The sequence below is a fragment of the Leptidea sinapis genome, chromosome 40 (assembly GCF_905404315.1).
Source record: "Leptidea sinapis chromosome 40, ilLepSina1.1, whole genome shotgun sequence".
Classification (NCBI taxonomy): Eukaryota; Metazoa; Arthropoda; class Insecta; order Lepidoptera; family Pieridae; genus Leptidea; species Leptidea sinapis.
In genome coordinates this window covers 8,673,451-8,700,369 of record NC_066304.1, presented here as the reverse complement: position 1 = coordinate 8,700,369, position 26,919 = coordinate 8,673,451, and the positions used below count along the sequence as shown (strand labels likewise).

Sequence of the window (26,919 nt, the reverse complement as noted above, 5' to 3'; positions counted from 1 at the left end):
ACGCATCGAGGGCAGCTTATGCAGCAGCAGTATTTATTCGGGTCATTGATCAGGATAAATCTGTGCATGTGAATTTAGTGTCGGCTAAGACTAAGGTTGCGCCGATAGAGAAGGAAGTTTCAATTCCGCGTTTGGAATTGTGTGGCGCAGTTCTTGCAGCGAAATTATTAAATGAAATATCTCAAGTGATCCCTACATCAAAGGAAAATCTATATGGTTGGACTGATTCGACAATAGTATTAGCTTGGCTGAAGGGGGGATCAAGTAAATGGTCAACGTTTGTTAGTAATCGTGTGTCAGAAATTCTATCTATAATGGACTACGATCAATGGAGACATGTCTCGACCGAGACCAACCCTTCAGACTGCGCTTCAAGAGGATTAAATCCATCAGAAATGGTATCACATGATTTATGGTGGCATGGACCTCAGTGGCTGAGAGAAATTGATATTAATGTACCTAACCTACAACTAGACGAGACACATGAAGAAGAAAGAATAATTTCAATGAAAGTTACAGAGAGTAAAGAAGATTTTGAATGGATGAGATTTTCAAGTTTAACGAAATTGTTAAGAGTGATTTCGTACTGTTGGAGAATAATACTACCAAAGACTGAGAGAGAAGCTTTACCTAGATTTATTACTGTAAAGGAAATGAATCAGACATTAGACAAGTGCATTAAACAAGCTCAGAAATTTGCTTTTAATGAAGAGATTACGTTACTAGCGAACGGAAAGGAAATACCGAAACGAAGCATTCTTCATACTCTTTGCCCAATTTTGGATCAAAAGGGGTTATTAAGGGTAGGTGGACGTATTGATTTGGCCAACGTAAGCTATGACGCGCGGCATCCGATAATTATACCGACTAAGTCTCATCTTACACAGTTATTAGTATCGGATGCGCATAGCAAAACGCTTCACGGGGGACCACAAGTTATGTTAAATTTCATTCGTTCCAAATATTGGATAATACGGGCTAGAGATCAGGTCAAAAAGCATTTCAGGAGATGTATTGCTTGTTTAAGACATTCAAAAGCGAATAGAGTGCAGCTAATGGGACAACTTCCTGAAGCAAGGTTAAAGCCATGCAAGCCATTCAAGGCAACAGGGGTAGATTATGCAGGACCAGTTAATATCAAGTTTTCGCCAGGACGTGGTGCGAAATCCTACAAAGGATATATTTGTGTATTTGTCTGTATGGTGACACGTGCTATACACATTGAGGCTGTGACGGATTTAACATCTAAGGGATTCATTGCAGCATTTAGAAGATTCACATCTAGACGTGGCCATTGTCAAGATCTATATAGCGACAATGGCACAAATTTTGTTGGTGCTGATAATCAATTACGCGACATGTTCGATCGAGCTAAATCGAACCTCCCAGATGAAATAGCCGAGCTATTAACATTGGAATCTACAACGTGGCATTTTATACCACCACAGTCACCAAATTTTGGAGGCTTATGGGAAGCTGGAGTACGGTGCGCTAAAAATCATTTGAAGAAAGTTATCGGGGATAGTACTCTTACATACGAAGAGCTAGCTACTGTACTATCACAAATAGAAGCATGCTTAAACTCGCGTCCTATTTCCGTAATTAGTAATGAAGCAGATGACCTTCTCCCATTGACTCCTGGTCATTTTTTGGTAGGTGAGTCTTTATTAAATGTTAGTGATGAGAGTTATATTGACTGTAATACTAGTAGATTAGATAGATGGAAGTTAATTCAAAAAATAGTTAGAGACTTTTGGCAAAGGTGGTCTAAAGAATATTTATGTAATTTAAATCAAAGATATAAGTGGCAGTCAAAATTGTATGAACCAAAACTTAATGATGTTTGCATTGTAAGAGATGATAACATTCCACCATCTAAATGGATTTTAGGCAAAATTACACAGAAACATGTTGGACCTGACAATGTAACTAGGGTTGTTACTCTTAAGTGTAAAAATGGTTTTATAAAAAGACCCTTAAGCAAAATAAGTGTACTTGAAAATGATTGTGGTATTTAGTTAGGTTTAATTTTATAGTTTAAGTATATTAGATTGTCTGAGTAGTTCAATTCATCACAAACTGTTTAGTTTTTTTTTGGATTTTGTATTTAATTCTGTGAGATGTTCACGGTGGGCGGTTCAGTAATTTATTATGAACCAGCTGTTCTATGTTTTCTGTAAAATTATATGTTGTTAAAATGTTTAGAAGGCTCTTAGTTTTTAAAGGATAAATCCTTGGTGGGCGGAATGTCTAACTGCGTTAACTGATTTTCGATGTTACTCATATAAAGTTTGTATAAAAATTGATAGATGGCGCTAGTAGTTGTTTACTTCGCGCTAACAAGATATGTAACGTTTTGCCCTATCAATTAGTTGGTTTGAATTTTTGTTGTTGTTCTTTATCAGAGTGAATATAGTGTTTTAATGTGAGTGTCAGTGTTTTAATGTGAGTGTCAGTGTTTTAATAAGTGAGTGTGGATCCCTACGCAGGTAAAATTGTACAACGCTATTGTGGGTAAAACAAGTTCTACTGAGTGGAATCGAGAATAATAGTTATTTGTTCCACCGAACAGCATTATATTACAAATATTGCTTAGTAGATAAAACTAATTGTAATAAAACCATGTGTTGCCTTTAGTAAGGCAGTACGCGGGTGACCATTGATCGGTCCGGTCCTATTTACCATTAACCATTACAGGATCGGCCCGAGTAACCATATTAACCATTATTATTTATTACCAATGCATTGTAGATATGCAGTACGCGTAACCATTAACAGCAGTAACCATTAACCATTGATCGGTCCGGTCCTAGTTACCACTAACCATTTGTCTATAACCATTACAGGACTGGTCCGAGTAACCATTTTAACTAATTAATAGTAGAGATCCGCGTACTCACAAGTAGAACCAATAATTATAGTTATTTAGCAAGTGTCATAGATTAATTTAGTATCTTAAGTAAATAAATACTTTTACCATAAAACCAATATCCATATATTTACCCCTAAGTGCACCCCTTTTCATGGTCCTTCGTGCATGATTTTTTGACTCCAGCTCATTTTTTAATGGCCCGATCAGGCACCACTATCATAGAAATTTGTCAAGATGCTAGAACCAGGTGGCATTTGACTACTATCTTGTTTCAAGATTTATGGAAGAGATGGAAAACCGAATATTTAGTACAGTTATCGTCCAGAAATAAATGGATGGACATTAAAAAGAATAAAATAAAATCTTAAAAAACTACTAAGCAATATTTGTAATATAATGCTATTCGATGGATTTACTTAGAACACACTATTCAAAACAATAGATATAATATGCACTAAAAAGTTTAAAAATAATTACGTATTTTTATAAAATCTAATTAATTAATCTAATTCTAGTTACGATTATTGTAATTTTTGGAGTCGGTGTCATCCACGATAGGTTTGTAACTACATACATTAGGTGAGATGTGCTTCAGTCGTGAGGAGGCGAGAGGCGAGAGCGGGTCGCGACGGAAGGACACCGATTCCAAAAATAACAATAATCGTAACTAGAATTAAATTAATTAATTAGAATGAATAAAATACGCAATTATTTTGATACTTTTTAGTGCATATTATATCTATTGTTTCGAATAGTGTTTTTGAAGTTGGTTGTTTTTTTGTTAAAATAATTTATAAGATATATTTTATGTCTTCATCATGTCCAGTACTAAATTTTAGAGTCTTAATAAACTTTTTTTGAATTCCCTCTAAACGATCAACCTGGATTTGATAAAACGGCTTCCAAATTGCACAAGCAAATTCCAATTGTTCGTACAAAACTATTAAATAATATTTTATCCTCCTTATTCATAGTAGTCTGCTAACTTAAATCATTGCTAATTCTCACTGTGTCTTCTTCTATTGACCTAAGTCAGAATGAGAAAAAACACTCCTAAGCGGCTGTTTAAAATTAGCGGACCATTATGAATAAGGGGGTATATGTTAAAGGGTCCTTAAGTGGTTTTCGAGCTCGTGACTGAAATGAAACCAAGTTGTTTATATCCTTTATTTACAATTTTATCAATATTATTAACGTAGGTGAGTTTCGAGTCTAAAATTATGCCTAGATTCCAAACTTCAGTGACTCTTGTGAGTTCTCTACCACGAAGATTATAATTTTAAAATATTGGATTGCGTTTTCTTTTAAAAGTAATAGTATGACATTTTTCTTTATTTAAAAATAAATTAATGTAAGTGGTATTAATTACAAAAGTACTTACTACATTACGTATTATTTGGCATTATATTTCAGTATCATCTGCGTATAATATTGAATTATATTTCTTTATAATCACAGAAATATCATTAATGTACAAAATAAATAGAAGAGGTTATATGAGTGTATCAGTTAACAAACACGTATATACATCGCCGCCGTACGCCGTGTTTGTTTATGTTTACGTCCATTATTATTGACTATGACGTCACTAATTAATTGAATAACTTGTGGGACTTACGTTGTTTACTTCGGAGCAAAAATATTAATACACTTTTATTTTAGTTTTACTTATATTTTAGATTTATGCGATTGTTTTTCATAAAGGTAGACTTTCGATGCCCGTCAGTAGTCAGTTGTGCCGCGTCAGTGTCATCGCGACGGGGCGACACATTACTATACCTTGTCCATTTTATTAATTATATTATATTTTTGACAGCTCGCTTGACAATTTACATGAAGATGTAATATAATAATCGACATCGCTTAATTTTTTTGTAAAAAATATAATATATTTTGACGCCGCCATTTTGAAGTTGTCTGTGACTCGCAACATACGCCCGTGCTAGTCACACGCATTTACGTTCGCTGAGTGTTGTCTCGCATTTGTCATACCTCGAGTTGAGTAGTATTATTTTTCGGTGCTACTTTTGAGAGTGCTTATTATGTGATATGTTATTATGTATATAAGTGGTCTATTTCGTGGTAAAAAAATCTTCTTTGACCAACGTTTTGAAAAAAATTGTCTTTCATATAAAAAATCGGACAAAAGAAAAATATTAACGGAACGCACAGATATTGCTTTGATACGATGTGACTTTTTGAGACACAAAAATTTGAACATAAATTGTGTTTACGGATAAAACAAGGCTTAACTTAACTGCTGCTTCCACCTCCGCAGCACCTATTGGAAAAGGCGAACGCCTCATCATTTGCCACGCAGATACAGCACAAGGTTTTGTACAAGGCGCACTGCTGGCATTTATATGAAACAAATCTCAAACCACGTAGAAATGAATGCGGAGTTGTATGAAGAGTGGTTCGAGAACATGCTTCTATTATTGGAAGAACTATCAATAATTTTAATGATAACGCCCCCTTCTACTCTCGCCAAATTCACAAAATGCAAGCATGCAGCCAATAAAAACGTGAAAATGGAGAAAATGTCACAATTCCATGTTAAAAATATTAAAAACCAAAAAGAAACCAAAACGGTGTGTGATCGTTGAAACAGCAGCAGAATATGCTAATATCGTGCTTAGGATTCCCCCAGATCACTGCCAATACAACGCCATACAATGAGTACAAGTGCAAAAAAAATGTCAATTTTTTTTCCATTTATTAAATTGTTGTTTGGGTACTTTTTTTCAGTTTGGTAGTTTTGATAATAAACTTATTTATGTTCGTGATACGACCGGAATGAAAGAAGCCCTACATGTTAGTAGTTAGAAGTCTGCCACAATACATCAGTCAAAATCTTATTTCAAATCAATTCACCCGTTTTTCAGATTTATAGATTGAGCAAAAAAACAGACAATTTAAAAAAATTAATTTTTGCCTCGTTTACATAATATGTACAACGTGTATTAATTATTTTATGAAAAATATGTAGCGACACAGTGTGTATAGGACGACCTGTATAGTCGAGTGGTTAGCGATCCTACCTACTAAGCTAGAGGTCCCGGGTTTGAATCCCGGTAGGTGCAAGCATTTATATGATGAATATGGATGTTTGTTTCCGAGTCATGGATGTTTAAATGTATTTATGTATGTTTATATGAATTTATGTATGTTTAAGTAAGTATATTGTATTAAATATATCGTTGTCTTGTAACCCATAACACAAGCATATATAATGCTTAACTTGGGGCAAGATAATTTGTGTAAAAAGTGTGTCAATATTATATTATTATAGGGGAGTCAGCGGCTTTGGTCATGGCGACATAATGCCAGGATCTAAATCAGCAAATAAGCGCTCGCGCCCCGAGTAAACTCAGTCGTTAAATTCATCGTCTACTCATAATAGTAAAATAGACATTTTAGAAAAGTCATTAAATTAATCGGTTCGTAAGTTTGTTGCATCTTTTAATTGAACATCCCCGGGTTAACAAAGAACACGCGATAAAGTCGTACCCTAGGGTCTTTGTAAAATAAAAATACAATAGAGATCTATTAGCAAGTGAGACACAGTGAGTAGTTACCGGTGAAGATGATGGCGTGTGCCGGGTTGTTGGCCCACAGCTCCACGAGGTGCACGGCGGCGCCGAACCGCAGGCTCGGGTGTCCGCAGAACACGACGCACGGCTGCGGACACACACACACACACACGTGGTTCATGTATTATGTTGTTATAACTACCACTGTTGCACTTTATATATGTTTACAACTGCAAGCAAATGTCTTTTGTCTGTGGTTGTTGCAGCTGTACCGTATAACGCTGCTAAATCATCCGACATCTCTGTCTTATTTTAAAAAGCGTTAGATTACGTCATTGCAGCACCACATTCATTTTCTGATACAACCGCAGTGACGTCACCTTGACTACTTACTAATGAATCATTTCTTACTCTGCGATTGTCAAAACACGTATCGTACGGAAAGCCTCACGGTAATCTTTGAACAATTCTATTTGTATCATATCATTCATGTACCAAACATTAAGATCTACAGATGGAGTTGAATATCAAAGCAATATTTTGGAGGCCACAGATAAACCTAATATTATTCCAACAAGCACTCTGAACTGTTATTGAATTTTGATTGATTTCTTCTTTTACTATTAGGAGGGAGACGCAGAAGCTGGGCAAGCTCACCTGTGCCACCAGCAACAGATGCGCGTAAAATTAAGTTATGATCGTAAGTGATAATTAAGTGATGAAGTTTTGATGATGAGGAATGGTGTATAATATATTGTAACTAGCTAGAATTATCTTAAATGTAATTTTGTATTTTGTTCTCTCGTTTATAATATTTTATGTTATATACTGTCTCTTATTATACCTACTATTGTATTTGTTCACAATTATAAATTTCGCACGTTCCAATTGTCTTTTTGTAATTCTTTTGCTCACGAAACATTTAATGGCGTTGAACAAATATTATTTTATTATAGTTTCTCCTATATAAAATGATAAAATGCATGTAATCGTTTAATTGTTGCAACCCTTACCTCCAAGCGTCTTTGCGAAACTGTCTAGAGTCTAGGTTTCAGAAAGTTTCTGGACTGACCATTTGAAGGGTACAGGGGCAAAAGAAGGAATGTCACTCAAACAGATTTATGTGTAATTAACATTTTAATGTTTGAAAGTATAAAAATTTCTCTTACATATCAATTGCTTAGAAACTACTGATAAAAACTTTAGTTTACCTTACAAAGATCAGCTTTAGATACAAATAACCTTTTTTTAAAAATTGACAAGTAGATAAATTTTGAAAAAAAAAAAGAAAGTCACTCACCTAACATAGGCAGGTAAGGCAAGCTAAATTTATTGCTACATTCTAATCACGTATGCTCAACTTTTTATTCGGTTTTTCGTTTCTTTTTAATATTTTTATCGCTTTCAGCCATTTTTTCCACAAATCGACTGAAAAATACGAAACTTAATGATGCCGACTCTTAAGCAATCACATTAACAAAACATAACCATTAACTATCTTTATTTGAGTTTGACAATTGGACATTCCATGTTACGTTCCGTTATAACAGAGACAATTTCACTTTTGCACCTGTTTTGAAATGTTGAATATTTGAACGACTATGATTGCTTTTGTGCTTTTAACATAATTCTACATAAAATAGGCGCGTGTTTCTATATTATGTACTTCACTTATATTTGTATTTTTTGTGACATTCGCTGTCTTGCCCCTGTACCCTTCATTTGTAATACAATTACTTTAGAAACAAATATTCTAAAATGGACGACTCGTAGTAAAGTAACTCACATATTAGTTTTGTATTATTTTATTAATTTCGTTGTATCTTAAGTTAACAAGAAATGTACCAGAGACTTTCATTGTAATTTGGTAATGAAGCTCAATCTTATACCACTGTGTACTGCATTTTCAGTTAAGTTCAGTCATTGGCTGTATTTAATCTAGATCTGACTATAATGTTTTAAACCTGAAAGAAAACCTAATTGGCGGAATAGATATTTATATAAATTTATTTATACATATGTTAAGAAAAGTTTTGCTAAAGCCGTCCACGAGAGCGGATGATCCGCAATACAGTTTCTAAAACTAGTGCGGGGCTGAGGATAGATCTAAATGTTTGTCTTGTATTATTACTTCTTTTGTATCTAGGTACATAATGGGTTTAGTAACTTGATTTTAAGTTGAATACTTTGTTTAAACTGTATAATTTAGAAGTGACGAATAAAAATTAATACTGTGACAATAAACGGAAATATATTGTACATTAGGATTTCGTGTAGTCGTTCGGGTCTGGGAGTTACATTATTTGAGTAATTTTTTAAATGAACCTTTGTTTAGACATACCAACCAAAGTATTTGTCTATGTAAATATTAGTATTCAACGGGAGGAGTCACTTCGTTTATATGATCACGCTACCTGTCGGAAGTCGGCACTGAACACGTCGTCGTGCAGGTGCGGCGCGTGTCGCAGACGGCCCGCGCGGGCCAGCGCGGCGTGCGGGAAGGGCTCCTCGGGCAGCAACACTCGCGCCTGCTTGGCCGCCGACACCCACTCGCCCAGGATGTTGCTGTACGCCAGCGACGCGTCCGCCACCGCCGACACCACGTACAGCGGCACGGCCGCCAGCCCCGCGCCCTGCGCCGCCACTCCGTCAGCCATCTCCCCCGTAAGTGGGCGCAAGCGGTCGAGTCGAAGGTGGTTACTTTTAGACAAAGCGGAGGCCTTCGATCGAGTGTAGCGTAAAGCGCTCGGAGCGAAACTACCATCTTATGGGCTTCCCGAGAAGATGTGCAAATGGGTCACTAGCGTCTTAGCCGATCGGATCATTAGGCTATATATTATCATCGGTGTATGCTCCGACTTAAAACCCATAAAGGCTGGGATCCCGCAAGGTTGTAAAGCGGCGGAGGGAATAGCTAAACTGTTTCTGTGACATATCAATGGTATTCTAAAAATCAAAAGTATTTATTGTTGTGCAGACGACGGCACAAAGTATGCTTCCTCCACCGACCTAGCCAACATTTCCCGGGATAGCGTCGACGAAAAACGAAACAAATTTGTGTCTGGAATCGATACTATTCTTTGCAATAACCCTGAAAGATGTCAACTAATTTAGTCCAATTTTACCATAAAAAGACACAACTTCGAGTGCTCACCATTAAAAAGTCAACTCTAGCTGCCAAAGCCTGTATTAGCATCCGTGGCGTCGATATATCGAGAGTTTAGTTCTATGGTCACTTGGAAATAAACGCCACACTGACCTCTTAACACGTTAAACACCGATAGAAAAAAATAAAAATCGTAAAAATACTTTTGGTCGTAATTTGTTTATTATGTTACGATACGTATAGAAAATAAGTTTTCAATTCTGTACATGAGTTACATAGTTACAGTCAAATACATAGCTAAGGTCACCGGTGCACCCCATGGCGCACAAATACAGAAAATATATTCTCCGGTACCCGACGCCTCGCCGGCCACCCCGCCGGCCACCCGCTACACCAGTAGTGCGCTCGCGCTTACGGTGATAGAACGTGTGTTACTAGATCAATTACGTTCCTACTATCTTAGCTGTCATCATTTTCTTATTGAATAGTTAATGCGCGAGCCTTTAGATATGGATTTAGCTATGGAGAACTTCGAATTTACGCAGGATGAATGGAAGCAAATCAACGCGTTAGAAATTTCTTTTTCAATCGCTTCTATAAACAATGACACTCTCGTAGAATCGGATAGTGAACCCATGCAATTACCGAAAAAGAAAAGACGTTTGGTTATCGCAAGTGATAGTGACAGTGAGTCGGATGAAAATTTTGTTGCCGCCAATATATCGCAAAATGACCGTATTACCTCAAAATGGTCGAGACCAAAAAAACGACAGCCATCAGTGATTCCTTTCACCGAGTTCGAGGGTATGAAACCTCCATATTCTAATTTGCTGAAAGAAGCTGGCCCTGACCAGTATTATGATCTATTAGTGCCTGAAGAAATTCTTAAAATGATTGCTGAGCAGACAAATTTGTTCGCAAGTCAAAACATCACAGCCAAGCAAACAAAGCCTGGATCAAGGTCTCATTCATGGAAGCCAACAAACAAGACAGAAATAAAACAGTTTCTTGGGCTGGTCTTGTTTATGGGCGTAGTAAAGCTGCCGAAATTAGCTTATTATTGGAGCAAAGACAAGATACTTGGACAAACTTTTCCAGCCACCGTTATGAGTAGGAACCGCTTCGAGTTACTACTGCAATACCTACACTTTAGCGACAATTTATCTGTCGACAGAAACGATCGTATTGCCAAAATAAGACCTTTACTCGATGCTCTCAATGCTACTTTCCAGAAATATTATTCGCCTAAAGATGTTTGTGTGGATGAAAGCCAAGTACCTTTCAGAGGTCGAATAATATTCAGGCAATACAATAAAAGTAAGCGACACAAGTATGGCATGAAGCTATTTAAGTTATGTACTGTTCCCGGATATACTTGCAAACTTAATTTGTATAGTGGGAAAAACAGTGACGCAATAAATACTACGCCAACAAATGTGGTGATGGCACTATGTGAAAATATATTTGACAAAGGACACACGCTAGCAACTGATAATTGGTACACTAGCTTGCAACTGGCTTATCGGTTATTGGAGAAGCTAACCCATTTAATTGGCACATTGCGAAAAAACAGAAGAGGATTGCCTAAGGCTGTTATTGATTCGAAACTGCAAAAAGGTGAAACAATGGCTATGGAGAATGAAGATAGAGTAACAGTGCTTAAATGGAAAGATAAGAGGGACGTGCTTATGCTGTCGACAAAGCATTCCGACAAAATTGCTGTGGTGGTGAAAAAGGCAAACAGATTCGTAAACCAAAAGTTATTTTGGATTATAATAAATCGAAAGGGTCTGTAGACATGAGTGACCAGATGGGTGCCTATTCTTCGCCATTGCGGAAAACCGTAAAATGGTATAGAAAATTGGCAATAGAACTACTTCTAAATACGGCAGTTGTAAATGCTTGGGTCATGTACAATGAAAATAAGCAGAGCAAATCTTCAATTGTCGACTTTAGGAGGGCTCTCATAAATTATTTGACTCGGCCAGCAGATTCCCAAGAAATAATTATCAATGAAAGACCTAAAAGACTCAAGCATGTTCTAAAATTAAAGGAAGGAAAAGTAAGAGACACGCGTCGTTTTTGCGTGCAATGTTATAAAGATTCAGTACAGGAATTTGGTCGTAAAGTAGCTAAGAATAAAGCTAAGAAAGTGAGTACGTACTGTGTGCAATGTAAGGGGGAGCCTCACTTTTGTCTAAAATGTTTCAATTATGTCCATCGCTAATATGTTGATGCTATAAAAGGTTTCTTATCTCATCTTTTACAGCATGTTTTGTCAAATATTATGGCTAATTATTTATATTTCTAATGGTTGTTTGTAATTATGCTTACTAATGAGAACTTTATTTTATTTTTCAGTAAAACTGATTTTTATGTTTGTATTTCATTAAAAAATAAAGACTGCTAATTTTCGTTTAAATAATAAAGACTAATTTGAATTATATATCCTGAATTTTTATTTTGGTTACTTTTTTCGCTATCTTTCATTTTTTAAATTCCTTACAAGGTATGTTTGTCCCACTGCGCAGTATAGTTCTACAGCGCCGTGCCGGTCACGGAGTACGAATAAAGTAACAGTCAGTATGGCCGGCGGCGAGAAAAAGTAGTTTGAATATGACTATACGTTGAGGTCACCGGTGACCCCCATGGCGCTATGATAGAGGAAGGGTGAGGTCACCGGTGACCCCCATGGCGTTTAGCGTGTTAAAAGCTTGGTTTACTCAGTAAGCCGAGACAGTACTTCACTATAAGCCACCGCCTGCAACTATATAAGACTTCCAGACAAAACTCCGCCGGAGTACTGTTCTCACCTTTCGAAGGGTACTCCCCAGTATCAGCTTCTTTCATTCCACCTGATTCTATGGAATTGTGTAGAGATATGAGTTCCCTCTGTATCTTCTACCGCATTTATCATATTGAGTGCTCAAAAAATTTAATCGGATTAATTCCAGTGGCCGAATCCCACCACCGGACATTACGTGCAAAGTAGCACCCGCATCACGTAGACGTCTAGCACACCACAACCGCGCGTTTTGCAAGAAACTACTTGTCGCACAAGCACCTCTTGCCGCCTCACCTCCAGGTGCGCCGACAGACACTCCAGCAGGTCGTACAGCACGCCCGACGGGTACACGGGGCACAGCACGGAGCCGCCGGCGCGCAGCGTGGCCGCGGCGTGCACGCACAGGTCGCCCAGCATGTGGTCGGGGTTGTGCGCCGGCGTCTGCGTCAGCGCGCACAGCAGCAGCAGGTCGGCGCCGCGCAGGGCCGCCTGGTTGATGGGCCGCGGGTGGGTGGTGAGCGTGGACGAGCCGCTCACGTACGCCACCTGCCGACGACACACGACACACCTGTCATCACTAGATCATCAAACCAGCTTTGGATATGCTTCTGGTCCACATTTGAACTATGTCCGGAATTCGTATTTCTTTCCGACTGGTATAGAATAAGTGATTGGTTAACTCATGACATTTTTGTTCAAAGTTGCCAGAAGCTCCCATTGTTTGAGACGAGAAGTAGTGACCGTTAGATTACAGAAACAGAGGTACATATATGAAAGCGGAGGTGATAGATTTGTATCTACGTAAAGTAATGCAACAAAAATATTATCATACTATATTATTAACGATTTTAAAGATAAATATACAAAATAACTTTCATTTTAGCAACATGGCGCTGTTTCCGGTAACAGGATGAGCCGGCCACCACAAGCAGCTCCCGTACACGAGCTTAACGCATGGACCATCGTTTCCCTCGACTATAATTTAGGAAATAGAATGGGCCGCCCCACTAGGAATCATATTGGAGAGAGACGACGGTGAGGAAAAAAAACTCGACCATATTATGCTCTCAAGAAGGATGTTTAGAGCCATATATTATGCAATGCTCACTAAATAGTTCTACTTACATACTGTATGCAAATGGAGTGATCAAGCAGTACCGTTAAGTGATGCGAGCGTACCTTGTGGTGCGGCGAGCGCAGCACCCAGTTGGCGGAGCCCAGACAGAAGCCCGAGCTGACGGCGGTGGCGTCGAGCGCGCCGTACACGTCCACCCGCTCGTCGTAGCCCACCACCCGCACGCGCTCCAGGGCCCGCGTACAGGCGGCGGCCGAGTGATGCGAGCGTACCTTGTGGTGCGGCGAGCGCAGCACCCAGTTGGCGGAGCCCAGACAGAAGCCCGAGCTGACGGCGGTGGCGTCGAGCGCGCCGTACACGTCCACCCGCTCGTCGTAGCCCACCACCCGCACGCGCGCCAGGGCCCGCGTACAGGCGGCGGCCGAGTGATGCGAGCGTACCTTGTGGTGCGGCGAGCGCAGCACCCAGTTGGCGGAGCCCAGACAGAAGCCCGAGCTGACGGCGGTGGCGTCGAGCGCGCCGTACACGTCCACCCGCTCGTCGTAGCCCACCACCCGCACGCGCGCCAGGGCCCGCGTACAGGCGGCGGCCGAGTGATGCGAGCGTACCTTGTGGTGCGGCGAGCGCAGCACCCAGTTGGCGGAGCCCAGACAGAAGCCCGAGCTGACGGCGGTGGCGTCGAGCGCGCCGTACACGTCCACCCGCTCGTCGTAGCCCACCACCCGCACGCGCGCCAGGGCCCGCGTACAGGCGGCGGCCGAGTGATGCGAGCGTACCTTGTGGTGCGGCGAGCGCAGCACCCAGTTGGCGGAGCCCAGACAGAAGCCCGAGCTGACGGCGGTGGCGTCGAGCGCGCCGTACACGTCCACCCGCTCGTCGTAGCCCACCACCCGCACGCGCGCCAGGGCCCGCGTACAGGCGGCGGCCGAGTGATGCGAGCGTACCTTGTGGTGCGGCGAGCGCAGCACCCAGTTGGCGGAGCCCAGACAGAAGCCCGAGCTGACGGCGGTGGCGTCGAGCGCGCCGTACACGTCCACCCGCTCGTCGTAGCCCACCACCCGCACGCGCGCCAGGGCCCGCGTACAGGCGGCGGCCGAGTGATGCGAGCGTACCTTGTGGTGCGGCGAGCGCAGCACCCAGTTGGCGGAGCCCAGACAGAAGCCCGAGCTGACGGCGGTGGCGTCGAGCGCGCCGTACACGTCCACCCGCTCGTCGTAGCCCACCACCCGCACGCGCGCCAGGGCCCGCGTACAGGCGGCGGCCGAGTGATGCGAGCGTACCTTGTGGTGCGGCGAGCGCAGCACCCAGTTGGCGGAGCCCAGACAGAAGCCCGAGCTGACGGCGGTGGCGTCGAGCGCGCCGTACACGTCCACCCGCTCGTCGTAGCCCACCACCCGCACGCGCGCCAGGGCCCGCGTACAGGCGGCGGCCGAGTGATGCGAGCGTACCTTGTGGTGCGGCGAGCGCAGCACCCAGTTGGCGGAGCCCAGACAGAAGCCCGAGCTGACGGCGGTGGCGTCGAGCGCGCCGTACACGTCCACCCGCTCGTCGTAGCCCACCACCCGCACGCGCGCCAGGGCCCGCGTACAGGCGGCGGCCGAGTGATGCGAGCGTACCTTGTGGTGCGGCGAGCGCAGCACCCAGTTGGCGGAGCCCAGACAGAAGCCCGAGCTGACGGCGGTGGCGTCGAGCGCGCCGTACACGTCCACCCGCTCGTCGTAGCCCACCACCCGCACGCGCGCCAGGGCCCGCGTACAGGCGGCGGCCGAGTGATGCGAGCGTACCTTGTGGTGCGGCGAGCGCAGCACCCAGTTGGCGGAGCCCAGACAGAAGCCCGAGCTGACGGCGGTGGCGTCGAGCGCGCCGTACACGTCCACCCGCTCGTCGTAGCCCACCACCCGCACGCGCGCCAGGGCCCGCGTACAGGCGGCGGCCGAGTGATGCGAGCGTACCTTGTGGTGCGGCGAGCGCAGCACCCAGTTGGCGGAGCCCAGACAGAAGCCCGAGCTGACGGCGGTGGCGTCGAGCGCGCCGTACACGTCCACCCGCTCGTCGTAGCCCACCACCCGCACGCGCGCCAGGGCCCGCGTACAGGCGGCGGCCGAGTGATGCGAGCGTACCTTGTGGTGCGGCGAGCGCAGCACCCAGTTGGCGGAGCCCAGACAGAAGCCCGAGCTGACGGCGGTGGCGTCGAGCGCGCCGTACACGTCCACCCGCTCGTCGTAGCCCACCACCCGCACGCGCGCCAGGGCCCGCGTACAGGCGGCGGCCGAGTGATGCGAGCGTACCTTGTGGTGCGGCGAGCGCAGCACCCAGTTGGCGGAGCCCAGACAGAAGCCCGAGCTGACGGCGGTGGCGTCGAGCGCGCCGTACACGTCCACCCGCTCGTCGTAGCCCACCACCCGCACGCGCGCCAGGGCCCGCGTACAGGCGGCGGCCGAGTGATGCGAGCGTACCTTGTGGTGCGGCGAGCGCAGCACCCAGTTGGCGGAGCCCAGACAGAAGCCCGAGCTGACGGCGGTGGCGTCGAGCGCGCCGTACACGTCCACCCGCTCGTCGTAGCCCACCACCCGCACGCGCGCCAGGGCCCGCGTACAGGCGGCGGCCGAGTGATGCGAGCGTACCTTGTGGTGCGGCGAGCGCAGCACCCAGTTGGCGGAGCCCAGACAGAAGCCCGAGCTGACGGCGGTGGCGTCGAGCGCGCCGTACACGTCCACCCGCTCGTCGTAGCCCACCACCCGCACGCGCGCCAGGGCCCGCGTACAGGCGGCGGCCGAGTGATGCGAGCGTACCTTGTGGTGCGGCGAGCGCAGCACCCAGTTGGCGGAGCCCAGACAGAAGCCCGAGCTGACGGCGGTGGCGTCGAGCGCGCCGTACACGTCCACCCGCTCGTCGTAGCCCACCACCCGCACGCGCGCCAGGGCCCGCGTACAGGCGGCGGCCGAGTGATGCGAGCGTACCTTGTGGTGCGGCGAGCGCAGCACCCAGTTGGCGGAGCCCAGACAGAAGCCCGAGCTGACGGCGGTGGCGTCGAGCGCGCCGTACACGTCCACCCGCTCGTCGTAGCCCACCACCCGCACGCGCGCCAGGGCCCGCGTACAGGCGGCGGCCGAGTGATGCGAGCGTACCTTGTGGTGCGGCGAGCGCAGCACCCAGTTGGCGGAGCCCAGACAGAAGCCCGAGCTGACGGCGGTGGCGTCGAGCGCGCCGTACACGTCCACCCGCTCGTCGTAGCCCACCACCCGCACGCGCGCCAGGGCCCGCGTACAGGCGGCGGCCGAGTGATGCGAGCGTACCTTGTGGTGCGGCGAGCGCAGCACCCAGTTGGCGGAGCCCAGACAGAAGCCCGAGCTGACGGCGGTGGCGTCGAGCGCGCCGTACACGTCCACCCGCTCGTCGTAGCCCACCACCCGCACGCGCGCCAGGGCCCGCGTACAGGCGGCGGCCGAGTGATGCGAGCGTACCTTGTGGTGCGGCGAGCGCAGCACCCAGTTGGCGGAGCCCAGACAGAAGCCCGAGCTGACGGCGGTGGCGTCGAGCGCGCCGTACACGTCCACCCGCTCGTCGTAGCCCACCACCCGCACGCGCGCCAGGGCCCGCGTACAGGCGGCGGCCGAGTGATGCGAGCGTACCTTGTGGTGCGGCGAGCGCAGCACCCAGTTGGCGGAGCCCAGACAGAAGCCCGAGCTGACGGCGGTGGCGTCGAGCGCGCCGTACACGTCCACCCGCTCGTCGTAGCCCACCACCCGCACGCGCGCCAGGGCCCGCGCCAGCGCGTCGCCCGAGTACAGTCGTCGCCAGGCGCGCGGTCTCGCCGCCAGCGACAGCGGCGCCGGCAGCACGTGCAGCAGCTCCTTCCAGCGACGAGCGCCCGCGCCGCCGCCGCCGCCGCACAACCACGACGACAGCTCCTCCAGGTAGAACCTGCCACGCGTGCTCGACATCAGCATTTTACAAACCCGGCGTCACTAGTCCCGTATAAAATTTTGTTTTCATAAGGCTGATTATGAAAACATAAGGAAAGGTCTCAATAAAATTGACTGGAAATTTTGAGTGAATTTCCTTGTGTTGACGATATGGTTGTACTGTTTTATGGTGAAATTGGTAAACTAATTTTGAAATATACACATATATAATATATGTAAAGAAAACACATTCCTATTTTCTTAATTACCTTTTTAATATGAATTTTACCACAGTACCTAAAGGAATGTCAAAGCATTTATGAATGTGTTGTCAATGTCAGTGACTTGTGTCTAATCTGTGTTTTAAAGTTTTATCACATTTTACAAACTTGGAGGTTAGAGGTAAAATAGAAAAGATTAGAATTGAAAGTTGAAACTATCAATATTAATTAATAAGGAGTTGGCGTATTTAAAGAATAAACTTTAATGTCGTTTCTTTTATTATTTCAGGTTTGTTTTAATATGGTGATGTCATAAATTAAGTGTGTTAAAAACTATACAGCATAATAAATCTTTTATTATTTCAGAGTAACACATTATCGTTTTATTAATTGGCCGATCCTAAAAACTATCATTATAAAACGACATTTTTGTTTGTAAAAGTCGATTGGAAATGGAAAAACTACGTTTTGAATTTACACTGTTGCCTGGAAGTGATGGAAAATCAAACATTACTTCTATAACCTCAATAGCCACAATGGATAATTAAGTATATAAAATACCGGAAGAGTTACAGTCAGCCAGTCTTCATAAAGAAATTGTGAAAACACCTGCGTATATCAAAGTAAAAAATAGTTAAAAAAAAGGTACCAGTCAAGAAGAATATGGATAACAATGACAAAAGAACTCGAAAAGACCTACATAGATGAGGATGGTAATTTACAATTTGGGGATCTATATCTAGAAGAAATCAGCCAAGAAATACTTGCTACTCAGAAAACAGAAACAGGTACATTAGAAAAATTGTTTGAAAAGCTAGTAGAAAGTACACAGGTGAGTAAAAATCAGAGCTTAAAACATATTGCATAAAAGTTTGTGATTGATAAATTCACAAGTAAACATTCCAATGCAAACCAATGGATTGAATTGTTTGAAAAAGAATGCATGCGGTTTGATGTGACAACAGATGAAAAAAAAATTGAAATAATCAGGTTATTTTTGGATAAAAGTTGTGTAGATTGGTATAGTTCAATGATCATAAAATTAACCATGAACTCGGAATGGTTGACATGGAAAAACAAATTCTGTGAGACATTCGCAAACAAGGAATGGAACCCAGTCACATATGCATTATTATTTAAATACAAAGAAGGTTCATTATTGGATTACGCTATGAGGAAAGAAAACTTTTACTGGAAATGAGAAGAACAATTGACACAGGTACTTTGGTGGATCTTATTGCAGCGGGTTTACCAGAATTTATTGTTAATAGGATTGATAGGGAAGTGTTGCAAGACACAGTGGATCTGTTCAATGAAGTGAGCAAGTATGAACATATGGTAAATAAAAGAGTTTTTTTTGAATAAGAAAAGATATGAAGAAATTGCAATTTTTTTCAACATTAGATATTAACTCTGCTTTTTGGTCCATCCCTTTACGAATCAAAGATAGAAAAAAGACGGGATTTGTAACACAAGATGGCCACTTTCAGTGGACATGCCTACCATTTGGGCTGAAGACATCACCTGCAATTTTTCAGAGAATATTAAGTAACATATTGAGAAAGTATAAACTTACAGATTTTACAGTTAATTTCATTGATGATTTACTTATTTATTCTGAAACATTCCAAGACCACATTAATCATTTAACTAAGTTGTTAGAGGCGATCAAAACCGAAGGTTTCAGGTTAAAATTTACCAAATGCACATTTGCATCAAACTCTGTCAAATACCTGGGTCACATAAAACAGAATAATTCTGTGAAACCACTCAAAGATAACCTAATTTCTATAAAGGATTTTCCAGTTCCACGAACACAAAAGAATGTAAGACAATTTCTGGGAAAAATAAACTTTTACCATGAGTATATACAAAAAAGGGCAATAATACTTGAACCATTGCATCATTTACTCTGGAAAAATCAAAAATTTGTTTGGTCAGACAAATGCCAAAAAGCATTTGACATGATAAAAAACTTGCTATGCTCTCAACCAGTTCTAGAAATATGTGACCAACATTTGCCAATCAACATCTATACTGATGCTTCTATAGAAGGCATTGGAGCAATTTTAAATTAGATACAGCCTGATTGAAGAGAAAAACCAGTTGCATACTTTTCAAAAAAACTAAATGAAGCCCAGAAGAAAAAGAAGGCAATATACTTAGAATGTTTAGCTATCAAGGAAGCACTGAGATACTGGCAGTACTGGCTAATAGGTAAATCATTTACAGTTTATTCAGATCACAAACCACTAGAAAATATGAATCTGAAATCTAGAACTGATGAAGAGCTGGGTGATTTGATGTATTATGTTTCTCAATATGATTTTAAAATTAAGTATGCTCCAGGAAAACAAAATTTGGAAGCAGACTGTCTAAGTAGAAATCCAGTATTAGAGTCTGAAGAAAATACAGATGAAGAATTAAAAGTTGTTAACTTTGTTAAACTCAAAGATATTTTAACAGATCAAAAATACAATGAAGAAATACAACATCAAAAAAGCAAATTGATTGAAAAGAACATGGTCTACTTAAAGACGATCAAGAAAAAAGAAAAAAATATTCTATCAGAACAATTCAGCATTAAATTATTGGAAAATATACATAAAAACCTGTGCCATATTGGAATCGGACAAATGCAGAAAACAATTAGTCCACACTATGTGGCCAAAAATTTGATGATAAACATCAAAAAAGTTTGTAGTAATTGTGAAATTTGTATTAAAAATAAATCAAGAGGACATGACAAATTTGGACTTATGTCTCATCTGGGCCCAGCCAAAAAGCCTTTCGAAATAATGTCTATAGACACAATTGGTGGCTTCGCGGGCTCAAGATCAACAAAGAAATTTCTTCATCTCTTAGTAGATCACTTTACAAGATATGCATTTATTCTAACATCAAAAACGCAGGCGGCAGACGATTTTGTAAAACTAGTCATGAACATATCAGAGGTGGAGAATATTGGCATGCTTCTCACTGACCAGTATCCAGGAATAAATTCGAAAGAATTCAAGAAATTATTAAAAGACAAGAGAATCCCAATTGTCTTTACAGTAAATGCCCCATTCTCAAATGGCTTAAATGTAAAATAAAAAAATCAGATGTAAAATAAATGAAAAAGGGAAAAAGAGAGCATGGCCAACAATAGCCCATGAAGGTGTAAATATATATAACAACACTACACATTCAGTCACTGGCTTTTCACCAAGATATCTTTTATATGGAACAGATGTTAATATTTTACCAAACGAATTAAAGCAAGAGATATCCAATAGTGATTGGATAGGGGACAGAAAAACAGCATTAGAAAACACAATAAAATCACACAACTACAACAAAACACTATTTGATAAAAATCGAAAACACTATGAATTTAATGTGGGAGACATGGTTTATGTGGAAAATGGAAATAAGCTGAACAGGAAGAAATTAGATGAACTAAAAATTGGACCTTATGAAATAAAAGAAAAAATATCAAACTCAATTTACAAAATTGATACAGGGCACAGAAAAACTGAATCAAACCTTTTTCATGTTACAAAACTTATAGCACTCCCTACATTAGATGTTTAAGGTGCTGCTGGATTTGAGAAAATTGGGAATTTTCTTTTCTGGGAGGGGAGATGTAAAGAAAACACGTGCCTATTTTCTTAATTACCTTTAATATGAATTTTACCACAGTGCCTAAAGGAATGTCAAAGCATTTATGAATGTGTTGTCAATGTCAGTGACTTGTGTCTAATCTGTGTTTTAAAGTTTTATCACATTTTACAAACTTGGAGGTTAGAGGTAAAATAGAAAAGATTAGAATTGAAAGTTGAAACTATCAATATTAATTAATAAGGAGTTGGCGTATTTAAAGAATAAACTTTAATGTCGTTTCTTTTATTATTTCAGGTTTGTTTTAATATGGTGATGTCATAAATTAAGTGTGTTAAAAACTATACAGCATAATAAATCTTTTATTATTTCAGAGCAACACATTATCGTTTTATTAATTGGCCGATCCTAAAAACTATCATTATATATATACATAAATACCTAGTTTGGTTCACTCCGTGTCTCCAGAATGGCCGTTCTGTAGGCGTCCACGCTTCTTCAGGTGATGAAAATCTCTGACCACGCAATTTATTATTTATTTTAGGTAAAGTATAGAAATCATTAGGGCTTAGGTCGGGGCTGTACGGCGGATGGTTTAATAATTCTATGTTTTCTTGCTCTAAAAACTCTTTTGTGCTGTGTGCGGTGTGAGAACTCGCATTGTCGTGATGGCGGATGATGCGGCGGTTGCAGTTCTCTTTACGGAGTTCAGAAACGACCTGTGGCAAACAAATGCTAGCATACCATTCTGCATTAACCGTTCTTTGTCCCTCAAGAGGAATTGTCGCAACATGGCCGGTTTTGGAAACAAACGTGGCTACCATTTTTTTTGCAACAATCCGTGAGCGAACAATTTTTGTTGGCTTTAACTAATTTTCGAACACCCAAACTCGTGACTGGTTTTTTGTTTCGGGTTCCTACGCGTATATCCAAGATTCGTCACCTGATACGATGTTGTATACAGCATTTGAAGATCCTGCGTGGAATCTTTCGAGAGTTCTGACGCAAGTAACGCGAGCCGCTTTTTGCTCTTCACAGAGCAAATGCGGTATCCATCGGGAAAACAACTTTTTTACACCTAATTGTTCATGCAAGATTATTTGTATTTGACTCATGCCAATGTCTAAAGTTGCCTGAATTTCGCGGTATGTCACATGTCGATCTTCCTCAATCAGCTTACGCACAGCATCAACGTTTTCTTTGGTGACTGCAGTTTTTGGACGGCTTTGACGGGGATCATCACTGAGCTTGACTCGTCCACGTTGAAATTCAGCAAACCAGCGATAAATTGTGGTTTTTGATGGGGCTTCATCACCAAATGCAGAAATCATCCGGTCAACACACTGTTTTTGTGTTAAACCACTTGGAAAGTCATAATAAATCATCGCTCTAGAATTTTCTCGAGTCAATTCCATTTTCTCAACAACTATACAAGTTTCAAAAGACCTTGTGACAAGACCGAGAATCTTTTTTTAAATAAATAAATGGTATTCGATTTTTAAAACCAAGGAGTTTTCAATTAAAATGCCGATGCCGATGCAGATTATAACAGTGGAAATATTCCATTCCCGATACTTTTAGTGCAGCCTATGTATGTCCTGTCGTTTCATAGCACTTTAAAAGCTTTGTTACATCTGAGCAGCATGGGTTTGTGAAAGCTCGATCAACAGGTACCAATCTTGTTTCCTTTGTGGAAGACATTACTGAGGCTCTTGATACTGGCAAATCCGTTTATGCAATCTACACAGACTTGGTACGTAGTATCTTGGAATACTGCAGCGTTGTGTGGAATCCACACTTTAATATTTACTCACAAAGAATCGAAAGGATACAAAAGAGATTTATTTTGAATCTATCTTACGATCATAATGTAGTTAAAACTCTTAAATTATATAATCATAATAAAATATAATTAATAAAATTTTGTGAGCCATATATAGTATGTAATTCCATGAATTTGATAGATCAGTTAGGTGAGAATGATCAAGACAAAAATAAATTAAAGTTAAACCTTTTGGACCAGTGTACCACTTTAGAATTAATATTACCAATATTACCTTTATAGTGTTAGATGTTATAATAATAAAATAAAGAGAAGTCATTCTGAACACATAAGAGAAATTGCAAGTGTGGACAATGAAAACTAATGCAATACAAATATTATTAAGTAAAAAATAATAAGTAAGTAGCAGTGCATCAGACAAGAAACTCGAAAAATAGTACAAAAGTCATTTTTTATAACAAATATAAATTGGCACATCTACTGGGTGGCTGTCTCAGCTCAATGACATGTCTTTTGCTGTTGCAATTTTGAAATAAATTTAAATGACTTTTAATAATATTATATTATCATATTATATTCTTTAAAAGTAACTAATCTAATCTCCAATAACACTTGTACATCAAAATAAAAGTCAAATTGTCAGTCGCTGTGAGAAGATGTGTTCAACAAATTCTTATAAAAACATAGTATTATAAAATAATTTAACTTTATCTCAAATATCCTCAATAAACAACTTAATTTCGAGTGTGTACTGCAATAACCGAGTTTCGTTGTGCTACCTATAGTACTTACTAAACAACAATCAATCAATTGTACTCCAATCTACCTGAATGATTAAAAGTTTTAAGTGCTAATTAGTTAAAACCTAAAGTACTTAGCAGGGCGATATAAACTTATTAAAATTAACTAATTAATCTACTAAAAACCTATCAGAGAACATGATATCGACGGGAAATAACAGCTCAGCTTATTCCCAACTCAATTGACGATCTAAAATGAACTGCTTTGCTATTTCATACCACGACTTCATTAGAGCTATCCAATTTAGGTTGACGTCAAATCAAGTCGGAAATTGAATCGCAAACTGTTTTAGATCGTTCATTCATTCATTCGTATCACGAGGTAATATTTAAACCTAACCTGGATAGCTTATGTGGTGTTAGGTTCTGGCTTCATCTACAGTATCTACTTAACAGTTGATAACCTGCTCAACCCCAATATTTTTTTGCAAATTGACTTGAGATGTCGCTCTGCCTAATATAAACAATTTGTTATGTTTTTAAGTTGATAACCCTCACTTCTAGGATTAATTAATTAATTAATTAATAATTAATACACAAATAAAATTTGAAAACAAAACTTTTAAAACACAACAAATTGTTAAGGAAGTTCTAGATATACTTAAAGAATCTAGCCGACGTCATAACGAGAGTATAACTACATACGTGACTATAACTGAGAATACATCCTGCATCCGAGAACTGTTACAGGATATCAAAACCACAACGAAACACCTACTCACTGAAAATAAGATACTAAAATCGGAAGTGGTAACATTAAAAAATAATGTACTGGTACAGCTTAATGAAGAAAAAATTTCTGAAGTACAAACTGAAATCTGAGAAATAAAGGAGTACTTTCAATCAAAATTACAATTGCAATCTCCAGTAGTATGTATCCCCAATCAGCACCTGGACAGCCGGGAAGCAAGACAAGAGGTTGATAGGTCGATAGCAGTTAGTTAGGTAGAAGGTAGACATAATCTAAAAAACATTCGCCCTGATTATTTACCAAATGTCAAGAAAATTCTATGTCTTGGAAAATATAAAATTAAAAAAGGGTGACCATTAAAAGTATGTTTTACATTAGAAGAAACGTCTAACATAATACAACATTACAATAACTCTATTAACTAAGAAGGAGTGTGAATCTATTCCGATCAAATTCCGCAACAGAGAAAATACTTAATGGAACTTAAAAATAAACTCAAAATACGGCAGGAGAATGGTGAAGACCACCTTACTATTAAAGTTATAAAATGAATTCCAAAAATTATTAAACAAGCATCAAAAAACTAAATAAAGACCAGGAATAAACAGAGCTAGATATAAATACATACGGAATATGTAATAATTATGCCGACGTAAAAATCACAAACAAAATATTAAAATTTCTATACATAAACACTCAAATTTTAGTAAAGCCTGGTCAACATGATGGACTTAGATGTATCATGGAAAGTTTTAAAGCAACATTGAATGTTATCATTATAACTGAGACATGAATTAAAAATTAACTAGACGCTCAGACACTTAACATACCAAATTACGATCACTACTATAGTCACTATATAGAGGTGGTGTCTCAATATATTATGTGCAACTTATAAATGTATGTGTGTGTCAAAAATTGTTATTGACACTTTTTGTTTTATTTTATTTACTGAACATCAATCTTTAATAGGATTTAAAACTTTGATTTGGCTATGTCAATATAATGTGCAGTGTGGAAGATTAATAACTGTAAATATCAAATAATGATTTCAATAACCTGCCAATCTGCAGTGTGGGCTCTGTTGCATAGACCTGTCCCTTGAACCCTGTCTCCTCAGTGATGAAGGGCAGAGCCATCATACATGTGTAGTTAGATATTAATATAACATCAAGTTGTGAGAAGTCCACCACCTTGTCCAGCGGTGGACAAAACTCAGGAACACTGTCTACAAATACCCGTCCACAGCATTCTTTCAACTCCTGAAAACATTATATTATATATTTAATAGCAAACATTAAGATAAGAAGAAAAAGACAATGTAATTATAGAAATTAATTTGCTTTAATGTATGAAAAGTTTAAAAACCCAAAAAGTGTAGAATATTGTATGACTTACTTATGAACATATGCTAGATTTAGGAATTTAAAAGAAATATTTATGGTAACAATTGAATAACACTTAGTTTAAGCCTAATAAAGTTTCTTTGACTTTGGTTGGTTTTGACAGTATGCTATATAATATTGTGTCAATTGATTTAAAAGATCCAAAATAAATAATTAAAACCCTACTGAATTTTTTTACAAGATTACTTATAGGCATAAAATAAAAATATAGCCCGATCATAGCCCGAATGCGCGGCCTTTTTAAACGTTGGCGACACCGACGAGCTGAGCCTACGAGTGTTTTGGACAGAGTAAAAGTGGAAAATCTACAAGAAAAAGAAAGGAAAGACGAGTATGTAGAGAAACTGAAAGAAAGTTTTAAAGGCATAGAAGAGATAGGTGTGATTGAAGATTTGTGGGAGACATTTAAGAAAGGGGTCGTGAATGTTGCTGTTGAGGTATGCGGGGTAGCTAAAAGAAGGAAAGGAAGAAAGAACTATAATTTGTGGATGGATAAAGAGGTACAAATGGCGGTGCAAGAAAAGAAGAAAGCTTGGTTGGATTGGTTAGCAACAAAAGCTAACCAAAAAGTACAAAAGGCAACGGATGACGAGATAAAGGAAGCAAGAACGAAGTATAAAAGATTGAAATCAGCATCGAAAGCAGTTGTGTCTAGAAAGAAAGAAGAACGAAAGGATGATTTTGATAGGAGGCTCACTGAAGATTTCCAGTCAAACATAACAGTTCTTCTGGAAATCCATCAAAACAGCCAGAGGAAAAACGTCTACCTCGGAGCTCAGTATAATCAGGAGTCAAGATGGGAACATTATAAGAGGAGAAGAATGTGTGCTAAAGAGATGGAAAGAGTATTTTGAAAGTTTGTTTGAAAGAGAGGAAGTGCATGAACAACATCCGGCAGCTTCTATTGAAACTAATATAAATGTTGATGAAAGTGAGATAAGCATGGATGAAATAGAGAAAGTATTGAAAAGTATGAGATTAGGTAAAGCTGCAGGGTATGACAGGATTACCGTCGAGATGCTGAGGGCTGGTCAGGGCATAGTGGCTAGCCAGCTGTACCGCCTCTTCAATGTGTGCTGGCGAAATGGGCAAGTACCAGGAGACTGGTGCAAAGCTGTAATCGTGCCATTGTATAAGGG

At 41.0% G+C, this 26,919-nt stretch overlaps 1 protein-coding gene across 1 annotated transcript in view; it reads right to left on the bottom strand.

Moving 5' to 3' along the window:
- Window positions 1–26,919, bottom strand: part of LOC126976325 (integrator complex subunit 9) — a 45,098-nt gene that overhangs the window by 15,695 nt on the left and 2,484 nt on the right. Inside the window, exons 3-7 of the mRNA XM_050824607.1 lie at window positions 25,434–25,636; window positions 17,004–17,295; window positions 12,591–12,842; window positions 8,820–9,038; window positions 6,451–6,553 (exon numbers count right to left, since the gene is read on the bottom strand). Of these exons, the coding sequence (XP_050680564.1) occupies window positions 6,451–6,553; window positions 8,820–9,038; window positions 12,591–12,842; window positions 17,004–17,295; window positions 25,434–25,636 (1,069 nt within the window). The remainder of the gene's footprint in view (window positions 1–6,450; window positions 6,554–8,819; window positions 9,039–12,590; window positions 12,843–17,003; window positions 17,296–25,433; window positions 25,637–26,919) is intronic.